The sequence below is a fragment of the Bactrocera dorsalis genome, chromosome 1 (assembly GCF_023373825.1).
Source record: "Bactrocera dorsalis isolate Fly_Bdor chromosome 1, ASM2337382v1, whole genome shotgun sequence".
Taxonomy (NCBI): domain Eukaryota; kingdom Metazoa; phylum Arthropoda; class Insecta; order Diptera; family Tephritidae; genus Bactrocera; species Bactrocera dorsalis.
The window spans coordinates 24,353,327-24,365,625 of NC_064303.1; the positions used below are offsets into that span (position 1 = coordinate 24,353,327).

The 12,299-nt window shown below is 38.5% G+C and overlaps 1 protein-coding gene across 5 annotated transcripts in view; it reads right to left on the reverse strand.

Moving 5' to 3' along the window:
* The window catches only part of LOC105222272 (neural cell adhesion molecule 1-A), a 187,488-nt gene that overhangs the window by 60,324 nt on the left and 114,865 nt on the right, over positions 1 to 12,299 (reverse strand). For all 5 annotated transcript variants that reach the window (XM_049448787.1, XM_049448798.1, XM_049448796.1 and 2 more), the window contains exon 4: positions 3,156 to 3,273. In XM_049448787.1, coding sequence (XP_049304744.1) covers positions 3,156 to 3,273 — 118 coding nt within the window. The remainder of the gene's footprint in view (positions 1 to 3,155; positions 3,274 to 12,299) is intronic.

A 12,299-nucleotide genomic window follows, 5' to 3' on the forward strand; every position in this document is an offset into this window, starting at 1 on the left:
GGTTAACTCACCCGTTGCCCGATATATGCGATAGAAGGTCAGTCGAAAGATCGAAATACTTTCCATTAAGCAAAAGGAAGTACTGACCTGAATTAAAACAAAGTAAACAGGAGTTTTTGAATTTAGCGTCCCCTGGTGACACCATCTATATGGTGACTGGTGCGTTAAAATCTGCTATTTTTATCGATTGTCCAGTGAGAATTTCATGACATTTCATGGATTGAAAGTGAAGTTATTGCTTTTTAAGTGTCAGTATGTTTGTGTTATTTATCCCGTGATCACCGGAAATTCCATCGAAACTGTGCGTGAATTCATCAAAGTTCAGCCGAAACCATCATTGAAATTCATGGAAATGGAATTGAACATCTCCAAAACCACCGATTTATCGCATCTTCACCGAATATTTGGGCTTACGAAAGGTGTGTACACGGTTTGTTCCGTACAAATTGACTCACGACCAAAAATTGCTGAAAATACAACATTCGAAAGACATCATTGTGACCGATTATTTGACCAAAAATCACATTTTAACCATTAACCACTTCCCGTATTCACCTGATATGGCACCGTGCGACTTTTTCCTTTTCTCAAAAATGCATTTGCCCATGAAAGGAAAGCGTTATGCAGGCGTAGAGGCCATTCAAAAGGCTTGCACCGGCATACTGGCGGCCATACCGGCCAACGAGCTAACACACTCGTTCACCATGCTTTTGGACCGCGCAAAAAGCTGTATTCAAGCAGAAGGAACCTATTTTGAATAAAAGTCATCTTCACTTTTACTCAAGTAGTATGAAGCTGTTTTAAAGTACGAATGACCGATGACCTCATCCAAATCGACTTCCTTTATTATATACACCCTCCTTGAATATTTTATAATAAAATTAAGATAATAAATACTTCTAATAGGTACTCTTCTTCGCAAGTTTTTTGGATCAATTCGCGTGAACGATGAATATCGAAGAAAATGAAACCGCGAACTGTATGATGTCTACGACGACACGGATGCAGTTAAGCGCTTAAAAATACAACGGCTGTTGGGCTTAGACCGTGTCGTTCGCATGGAAGACGATACTCCAGCGGAAAGATGTACCGCTGGACAATGTAGTCAGGGGCACCCACACAGAAAAACTAAGTGCTTAGCAACCAGTCTGCACTTGGGATGTAACGGGTGATTTTTTTGAGGTTAGGATTTTCATGCATTAGTATTTGACAGATCACGTGGGATTTCAGACATGGTGTCAAAGAGAAAGATGCTCAGTATGCTTTGACATTTCATCATGAATAGACTTACTAACGAGCAACGCTTGCAAATCATTGAATTTTATTACCAAAATCAGTGTTCGGTTCGAAATGTGTTTTATCGACAAATTTTGTTCAGCGATGAGGCTCATTTCTGGTTGAATGGCTACGTAAATAAGCAAAATTGCCGCATTTGGGGTGAAGAGCAACCAGAAGCCGTTCAAGAACTGCCCATGCATCCCGAAAAATGCACTGTTTGGTGTGGTTTGTACGCTGGTGGAATCATTGGACCGTATTTTTTCAAAGATGCTGTTGGACGCAACGTTACGGTGAATGGCGATCGCTATCGTTCGATGCTAACAAACTTTTTGTTGCCAAAAATGGAAGAACTGAACTTGGTTGACATGTGGTTTCAACAAGATGGCGCTACATGCCACACAGCTCGCGATTCTATGGCCATTTTGAGGGAAAACTTCGGACAACAATTCATCTCAAGAAATGGACCCGTAAGTTGGCCACCAAGATCATGCGATTTAACGCCTTTAGACTATTTTTGTGGGGCTACGTCAAGTCTAAAGTCTACAGAAATAAGCCAGCAACTATTCCAGCTTTGGAAGACAACATTTCCGAAGAAATTCGGGCTATTCCGGCCGAAATGCTCGAAAAAGTTGCCCAAAATTGGACTTTCCGAATGGACCACCTAAGACGCAGCCGCGGTCAACATTTAAATGAAATTATCTTCAAAAAGTAAATGTCATGAACCAATCTAACGTTTCAAATAAAGAACCGATGAGATTTTGCAAATTTTATGCGTTTTTTTTTTAAAAAAAAAGTTATCAAGCTCTTAAAAAATCACCCTTTACAACTGGCGTGACCTCGTGAAAGTTAGAGGCAATTGACCTCGTGGGATGGACATCTGTGTTGCCTAAATGCTTGAACACTTCAAAGTTACAGTTTATTGTCTACAGTAATGTACACTAATTATACTGTCAAAAATACAAATCTTAATTATCAGCGCCACAACGCAATTTTCAAAAGTCTTCTAATTATTGGACTGAAGTATGTCTCAATTAGAGCGGCGTTCTTTCACTAAGATAACATTTTATTAGGCGCACATTCGTCGAATTTCACTTTAAAGCACTTTTAATTAATACTTGCCACGGTTGGGTGCAAATGTTGATGTCCTTTAAATCATCCGAATGGAATTTACAGCCACCTCCACATAGCGGCGTAGTCATAGTAAAGATTTTTTAAGCGCTGCCATATCCGCGCGCCGCCAAAGTTGTACGCTTAATAAATAATCAAGATTAAAGGCAATTATTTCTGCATGTCGCGCATATTTCATTGGACGCCGCGACACTTGAAATCACTTGTCTCCCCCCTTGGCAGCGGCAATTTGTAAGCACTTTCGCGAGTGCGCGTGTTTTAATCACCCAAAAGACCCCTATAGGGAAATACAAATATTAACAGGCCTCTCTGTGTGTGTGTATGTGTGTGCAGACGCATTAAGAGCGCACTGCTTAATCCCTGCTTGGGGGCGTTTTATTTCGATTTTCAAAATTAACCGCGAAAACAACAAAATTACCGAACATATTTCACTTTCACTACACCACCGCCAATCCAATGGTCTTGGCCAGATGGAGCGCAAGTCTACTGTGGCCGTATGAAAGCGCCCCACATAAGCCTCTATATGTATGTGTAGTGCCATAACTCGTTCGCGAACACCTAACTGTGCAATCGCCGCCTGCAGCTCTGCATTCGCCGCTCTGTCAACGACGACTTCGTGCGCTCATTTCGGCAATGTGTTTTCGCACATTCGGCACTCGGCTTGGCAGAATATATATTTATTATCACTCATTTATTTAAAAAAGTGACAAGCCACTGCCGTGCGTCAGCCTACTGGCCGACCAACCTACCTTAATTTCCAATGTTGCCGGCTGTGAATCGAAGTGAAATTTGGCACGAGAACCGAACACCTCCGGCGCTGACCAATGCCGCGGTTGGTCGTTATTCACTTTATCGCGTACATCAAAGCTGCAAATATAGGCGAAAAGAAAAAGAAAACACAAACACAGTGAATTAATAAAAAGGCGAAATGTTGAAATATAAAAATGTGAAAAAAACATATATTCGGGGTTTATGGTCGAAAAGGGGCCACACAGAAGAAAAGTGGCGAAAGAGCAGTTCGGCCGCACACTAGCTACTGGCGTATGTACACAAGTACGTATATATGTATATGTATATACATACTATACTTTGTATATATACACATACACACATATATATATAAATACATACAAATGTTAGCGTTCAAAGCCAGCGACACAGCATGAAATGAAATTTCCGACAGATTTTCGCACTTTTGTGGGGTATAAAATTTAAATGAACTTATGTATATATATATGTGTTTGTATATTTGTATATATATATATAAGTATATAAATAAGAGCACATCAGTCAAGTTCAAGTTTTTGCTGCTTGCATTATATATTCTCTTTATGGTAAAGTTTGTATTCACAGAAGGAAATAAATTCAGCGTGATGAAAACCCAGAATTTGCGGCCACCGGCTTGATTGAATTTAACAATATCCGTACGCTGAATATCTAACCGAAATGCTATTTGTCCAAAGCGAAGCCAGAAAACAACAATCAAAATATTTTATCATTGAATTTTTAATACTCTTTGTGGGACGCGAAATTAAAAATGGAGAGTTATTTTTAGGATAAAAGCTTCTCTTCTTCTCTTCTTCACAAAGACGTCTGGAAATTAGCCCCAAATGTGTCTAACACTAAATTTATCTACTTCGAATTATAACCTCAAAAGTTTAACACCACTCTCTATGAGATAATATCAAATACTTATAACGTGCTTTTGTGTCGTTTCTTAAATTCTTTGGTTGTTATATTAATTTACACAAGAAACAGATAGAAAACATGTGGAGCAAACACGCTTAAACCTTAAAAATTTGTTATCGGTTTACAAGAGAATGCAATTCTTATCACATGAAGACCATATATTAACCGAATTAGAGTCTCAGAACGACACGAACTAACATTAACGATTCTTAAAAAGTACTTATGGCCATATCTTGAAATTGACATTAACACATGAAGTCGTGGAACACTCAAAAGGAAATGTCAGAGACTCTCTACAACAGAATCAGATGAAGACAACCTTTTTGACTCCAATCAAGAGGCGACAAGGCAAAGTACGAATTTTACCCGCCAAAGTACACCCTTTGGTGGCAGCAGGAACAACAGAGGATATCAACCAAAGTACCCAAATCTTAAATATGGAATCATGCACCTACAAGGCAGCCAAGCACCAAAACACCCTGTATGCCAAAGGTGAACTACAGCGCAAAATGCGCAAAAAGACTTAAAATCAACTAAGAAAAAGCCGCTATTAAAGGGCAGTCTTCGTATTCGGAATGATAGCCAAAGATCAGGCTGCTGGCACGTCGGTTGATGTCAAAGAGATAAAGCAACTAAAAAACATAGCAGAGGAATACGAAAGTTTCCCGAAAAGGAGGTCATCGGAAACTCCTAAAAAAGTATTTAAATCAGGAAGTTCCAAAAAGATGAACCACTTCCACAACGAATTGTTAAATACTCTGCCAAAAAAGCTAAAGCATGAAAATTCAGCGATGATGTCAGGGGCAGCCTCCAGATGTCCATAATATACGAATCCTCCTCCTCGCCGAACACCATTCCGGATAGTTGTGTGGAGATCGACAACAGGTTATCGAATCTAGGTTTAAGCTACGTGCTCGATAACCCGGCGGGTCTCTCCCGTAGTTTGACTCATCGGAAACTTTTAGGATCTACAATATCGTCAGATATGCGTACCTGGACTTCCTAGCGGGGTGCGTTGCCTCCAGATGTCCATATTATACGAATCCTCCTCCTCGCCGGACACCATTCAGGATAGTTGTGTGGAGATCGACAACAGATTATCGAGACTAGTTTTAAGCTACCTACTCGATAATCCAGCGAGTCTATCCCGAAGTTTGACTTCTCGGAATACATTTTTTTTCTTATGCTGAAGCTCATACCCGTTAAGGGATATCCTGGACCGAAGAGACCTGGTGCTTGCACTTGATTTCCTCCTCTACAGAAGCCAAGCAAAAACCTCCTGGCATAAGGAGAAGCCAAATAAAGCAAGCAGACCTACTCTAGTAACCATTTGCGAAAAGTGAATCAGACTATATCGGAAGCTAAAAACAAAATTAGCTTCAGTATACGCAAGGCCAGGATGAAGATATTTGAAAGCGAAAAATGCTACGGGTAGTCTTATAACCCTCACGAATGGGGGTGGCATCGACATCAGCAATGGGCTAAACAGTGCAAGTGTATCTCATTTTTATGAATGAAGAAAGGTGAAAAGTCACACTTACAATACATACTAAATAGTTAACTAAGTATTGCCAAGTTCAGGATAGGAGGTAGCTCTGGATCTCACACTATCAGCGGAGACAGATAGTATTGAGAGTCTCATAGGAGCAACCTATGTCAGATCACTCCTGGATACTCCTCAGCATTCGCGTGATCCAGTACTCTCCTCCAATATCGGAATGCCAGTACAACAATTTGGAATAAATTAACGAGGATAAAATTGTTAGCCACCCTTTACATTCTTTCTGCTCATCAATAGAAAGTTGTAAAGAATCTACCAGATTGAGCAAGATTCTGTCCAAAGAGCATATCAATATTGACTTATTTAAAAGCAGAGGGAAGTGATTGGACCTCCACTGCAGAAGAGTCACTCGAGATTCTATTGAACAGGCACCTGCCTGGTAATCAGAAATCCCCGATAATGGGTATTTAACTAGAATAAGCTGCAACTAGAGCAGACCAGTCCGTTCACTAAGTCAACAGGAAGAAAGTAGAATACACAATTCAAAGCTTCTTACTATTTAAAGCGGCAGTTCCAGATGGAATTACTCCCATAATGCTGTAGAAGCTAAAGCAACTTATGGTTCTAAGGTCTGAAAGGACATACAATATAATACAATAATAATAATAATACAATATAACAAGGCCAGTGTCTGGCTTTCATATATCCCAAGAAGCTGAAAAGAGTTGAGTAGTGCTTCTATCAAAACCGGGTAGAAGAACATACGAATCTGCTAAAGACTTTAAACCCATAAACCTCACCTCCTTCACACTGAAGGTTCTAGAGCGGCTAATGGATATTCACATCATATCAATCATAACGGATAAGACAAGGTTAAACTTCAGTAGTGACTTCAAGCTGAGAATACCCTGAAGACGAGGATCGAGAAGAGGTTTAGTTAGGGAGGAGAATACTACCTCAATCTAGACCGAAGAATCCAAAATGAACTGTGTGTGTAGGACGTGGGTATATCCCGAGGATTTTTATATCTCTTTAACTCTCTATCTACCAAACTGAACTAGCATTTACCAAGCCGAAGTACTAGGCATAGAGAGGGTTTGTGGAGTTCTAGTGAACAACTATGTGATGATATAGAAAGTGGTCATTTACACAAGATTTCCAGACGGTACTACTAGTCGTTGCCATTGACTGACGTATGCACACAACTACAAAAAAATGGTCTGATGCTTATCACCACATGTTAGCGGCAATTTTAACTTAAAATAGACAAATGTTTACGTCGCCAATTTAAATATTTTTTTTGGCAAACCAATTCCAAATATCTATAACAAAATAATACGACTGCGCTTTTATACGATTTTCCAGCAACACAAATTGATATGATGACAGCTGCCAGCGAACGATTATAACAGTTAATTTTTTAACTCATATTTTATATGTAGGTACATACGATACATATGTATGTAAATATACATACTTGTAGGTATGATTGCCAAAAATGTAAATCCAAAGAAAAACCAAGGCCTCTCTTTAAAGCAGTACTTTTTTGTTATTTTCAACGGGCTTTCATTCATTCACATTAATTTTCTCATTTTCTCTATGGATTTTATGGCATTAAAAACCTAAATTCAATTTAATTATCTTTATGAGAAAATTATTTCTAATTATTTGCTCTTTCTTAATATTTTTGGTTAAACTTTCATTATAAATTATTTCTCCAGCAACACTATTGTTGTGATTTTTACTACTTTTCATAATTTTAAACTCAATTAAAGCAATAACTTCTGATTTCGAAATATATTAACAACCACACTTACCAAAATTCTAGAATATACGTTAGTAGTGTGAGACGTTATTGCGATATCTGTAAATGCCTTTCAACCCTTGTTAAGAATTTTACATTCATCTGCTGCTTTTGGAATTCTAGTGTTAATTAAATTGCCTGGAATTGAGTGTTCGCTGCTGGTGTTAAACTCTAATAAATAGTGTGTTTATGATTTAAATTTAGCCATACGATAGTAATTTTCATTTACAATTACAACGCCGCAGATGCACAATTGTTATGAAACAAAAGTTAACTGTGCAATATTTTTGCGGTTAATGTCAATTTAATATCGTGTATAAGTAATTTAGTGAAATATTTTAAATGTATGAACCGTTGTCTTTCGTTTGAAGATTTGTTACAGAAATATTTTTAGATTGTCATATAGAAAAAAGTATTCCATTTTTCCGTTAAAACTATAATGTCGGATTGGGATAAGAGTCGCGTCGTACAAATTGCGTCTCACAGAAATGGAAACTTTTTTGCAACCATGAAAATATTGATATAGGAATAGGAAAAGAATATTTGCCTAGACAGTCATCTATTTTGACATACAAAAAATAATTTTCATCCTTAATTTCATTTCTTATCCTACAATATCTTTCTTTTCTACCCACAAAGACAACATGATGTTAAGATTAAAGATCCCTAAAATTTTATGCTATTTATGATTTGAAAAATTTTCGGCCAAATGGCCACCAAAGCTTCATTAGCGAATATCCAACCATTTACGACCCGATGCTGCGTTTGAACTATAATGCAGGAGTTGGAGGTTGATTGGCGTAAACCTTTGAATAATGATTGATTCTCCCGACTGGGCAAGGAAGAAAAGCAAATGGTCAGTGAACGAGGGCAAGATGAAATATCTCCTGTCATCAAACAAACAGTCGTCGCACTCGCGACTTGGCTCTCATATCACTGTTGACATTCATAGCTTTGAAGTCATAGATAATTTCGTCTATCTTGGAACCAGTATAAACACCACCAACAATATCAGGCTGGAAATCCAACGCAGGATAACTCTTGCCAACAGGTGATACTTCGCACTAAGTAGACAATTGAGAAGTAAAGTCCTCTCCCGATGAACAAAAATTAAACTCTATAAGTCACACATAATTCCCGCCCTGCTGTATGGTGCAGAGGCTTGGACAATGATATTATCTGATGAGTCGACGTTGCGAGTTTTCGAGAGCGTTGGCAACGGCGAATATCGCATTCGATAGAACGATGAGCTGTATGAGATATATGACGACATTGACATAGTTCAGCGAATTAAAAGACAGCGGCTACGCTGGCTAGGTCATGTTGTCCGGATGGATGAAAACACTCCAGCTCTGAAAGTATTCGACGCAGTACCCGCCGGGGAAGCAGTGGAAGAGGAAGACCTCCACTCCGTTGGAAGGACCAGGTGAAAAAGTACCTGGCTTCGCTTGGAATATCCAATTGGCGCCACTTAGCGAAAAGGAGAAACGACTGGCGCGCTGTTGTTAACTCGGCTATAATCGTGTAAGCAGTGTCTACGCCAGTAAAGAATTAGAAGAAGAAGAAAGCTTCAACCAATAAACTATATTAAGTCGTTAGTTTTCTTAGCGATTTGATTTTAAGCTCTAAATATTCATTATATTTAGTACCGAAATACTGAAGCTTCAATGACAGGAGTCTTAAATAAGTCTAAGTAAACTTAATGTCTAGTTGCGTATCCATAAATCTCAAATCTTTTTTCAAACAATCAATTGTTTCGACGTAGCTGAACTAAATGTTTCGATAATTAATTTTTTTTGCGGTTCACTTTTATATGTAAATCGGTTTGAATGGGTCACGGAGTTTATTAAATAAAATTTATTTTGGATACGGATTTTTTAACGGAGGTCTTCCAAACTTATGTAAAATTCTCTGTTAGTTGCAGAGTTATTCGCATTTTTGAATAAAACCTACTCATCAGAGTAATACTGAACATGTGTCTCAATTTTTATCTCACTATGTTCAGAAGTCATTGCTGACGCAAACGGAGTCAAACCATAAATACCATGTTACAAGGTAGTTAGTGTCATGCCGGGGACTCATCGCACGAAAGCCGTATATTTAGTAGGTCGAGATTAAATCTGGATAGGTAGGACCGTAACTTGCTGTATTATCCAGAACGCAGTTAAGCGAGAATCACTCTAGATTCACGAGGCAACTCGAGCTCTTCTTCTGGAAAGGGTGTTGGTTTAACTCCAAGAGAGAGAGTCGGTAAGTTGCTAATGACTCCACTCTGAATGAAGTTCAGTGGATATCTGAAGTTAGTAACGTCCGTAATTTTATCGCTAAGGTGCACACTATCGTCTATGCAATCAAGGAAAGATTTATTCCTATGTGGCGATTCCCCTCCAAGCAAATAACTACATGGGTAACTGATACGAAAGCATGCTAGCAGAAACTGCTTGGAGCAGAAAAGCGTTCCCTTAACTGGAAGCATGCCAGCTTTATTCAGCAGGTGTCTAAAGGAAAACATCACGAGGCCTGCTGTTATGATATGAAGTGCAGTATTCCGACAAGTCTGAAGGTTCTTAGTCTGCGTCATACCACATACAGGCGACCATATCGGTTTGCCTTGCCTTGTAACTTGGAAACAAGGTTTCTTTGTCTTTTCCTCAAGTGGTACCAACTAGCGACTTGAGGTTTTTGACAATAACCACGTATGGGAAGTGAAAGACTCTAACAACTAGTTTGTGAATTTTGTCACCGTGAATTTGCCGGGGAGAATGTTAATATCCTAATATAATATATAAGCTAGATCGGCTAGTCCGCTGTTTGTTTTTGAACACAGGTCATCGATTCCATTACCTTATGTCAATATCGTACAATCATCTGCGTGTGATGTCATGAAAATTCCCTCCGATGGTTGAGGGAGTTTCGAGATCGCTCAGACAATTTATGGTCCATCTCTTTAACTCAGGTGAGAGCGTGCTTTGTCGCATGTCTCCTTACAGCTTTTGTGGTTAACAGTGTCAAACAACTTAAATACTATCAGAATCGTTCTCTCAAAATGTGATTTTTAATTTACATCACGAACAATCTAGGCTTTTTTGACGCTAAGCGCTTTGGTGGTGTTGTGCACTTTACGGAAGCCATATTGATGGTCTCCTAAGCTCTCTGTGTTGTCAAGATGTTCGCACGCGTGAAACTTTGATCGCGTTTTTGTTTTTTTTTATTGACGAATATGAATAGAAATTCCTATTTAGTTACGGTCTGAAAGCAACTGTTCCTAGAATCACCTTCATCCGAATTGGAAGACTGGCCTAAAAGGAACGTTCCAAAGTAAACAGGACTTTTTGAATCTATTGCCCACTGGTGCACTCTCTATCGATTGTCCAGTGAGAATTTCATGACATTTCATCTATTGGACGTGAAGTTATGGGCTTCTACGAGGGGGATATTATGAAGTTGCCGTCTAGATGGAAACGAAACGGCGCATATTTGAACTAAATCTGATCCTAAAGCATTGAATAAAGAGAAAAAATGCGGAAGGGAGATATTTGATAATCTAATATATTGATTTTACGAATTTTAAGCCATTAACAATCAGTTATTAACCTTTCTTGAGAAGCTTTTAATGCGAAGCACTTAATGCGCATAATTTACTAGAAGAATCACCACTTTGTAAAATGAATAATCAAACCATCAAAGTCAGTAAACTTTCTTCATAATAACGGTCTCATATTCCTTTTAAGCTACCGTTAGTTGACAGATTCAGCTGCGTTCATTTTAGTGTTCCACTTTTTTGCCCACAAATTTGACCGTATTCAATCAGATTCGTAAAATGAAGGCAACTGAAAGTTGATTAATGCACAATATCATAACAACTACTTACATATTAATGCAATGAAATGGCATGACACTTAGCACTTGACAGCAAAAGCAACGCTTTGCCTTAAGAAAATATTTACAACCGCTTTATTGCATTATCTGTTTCTTAGAAAAATGTTTTTGCTTTCCACTAATTCGATCAGAGAAAAATCGTTTTGTGTTTTTTTCTTCCGTTAACGCTTTTCTCCACTCAGCTGTCAAAGTGGTCATGAGAAAATGCCTTGGCATAAATACGCTGACATGAAAAGAATCGAAATGCTCAATCGCACACATCGCATACACACATACACCAATAATGGCTTGCATATACACACACAGTCACAAGTACATGTGGTGGTGTAAACTTAAGAACGACAGTTGGCGAACGACTTTGCCTTCTAAGAACTATTATTAAGTTAATGTAACTTGCTTGTAGTAGTTGTTGTTGCGGTTTCATTTTTACTTGCTTCTGTTGCATGCATGCCATTAGTTTTGTTGTTTGCATGCATTTGTGAATTGTTTTTGTTTAGTTAGTATTGTTATTGTTGCAGCGCACATATGCTTGTGTCTGTGTGTGTGTGCATTTAAGTGCATAGTTTACATAGAGATCGGGTGGAAGTAGCGAATTGGGTTAACAACTTAGGATTTACATGCAATTAAGTTGTTACACACTCAGCGCAAAATTCAACAGCAGTAACAACAACAACCACAGCAACAATAGCAGGAACAATAGTAGCGACAATAATAACAAACAAACAGCGCAAATGCGTCCATTGCTGTGGAAGGAATGTAGCAACAGCTAAAAACAACAAGAGCAACTGTAATATCAAGTAGACGCTGTAGGCGTCACGCCCGCTTAGACGCTAGCACACAGACACAGATTTACATATGTATGTATATTTATGTAGCTGTGTACCTACTAGGGTGGGCCAAAAAAAAATATTTCCATATTTCTTATAGAGAAATTTTGCTTGTATTAAACAATCTAAAAAAAGTCTAAGATGATTCTTTACTATATCGACTCGTTCAACAGTTATACGAGATCAAAATCCG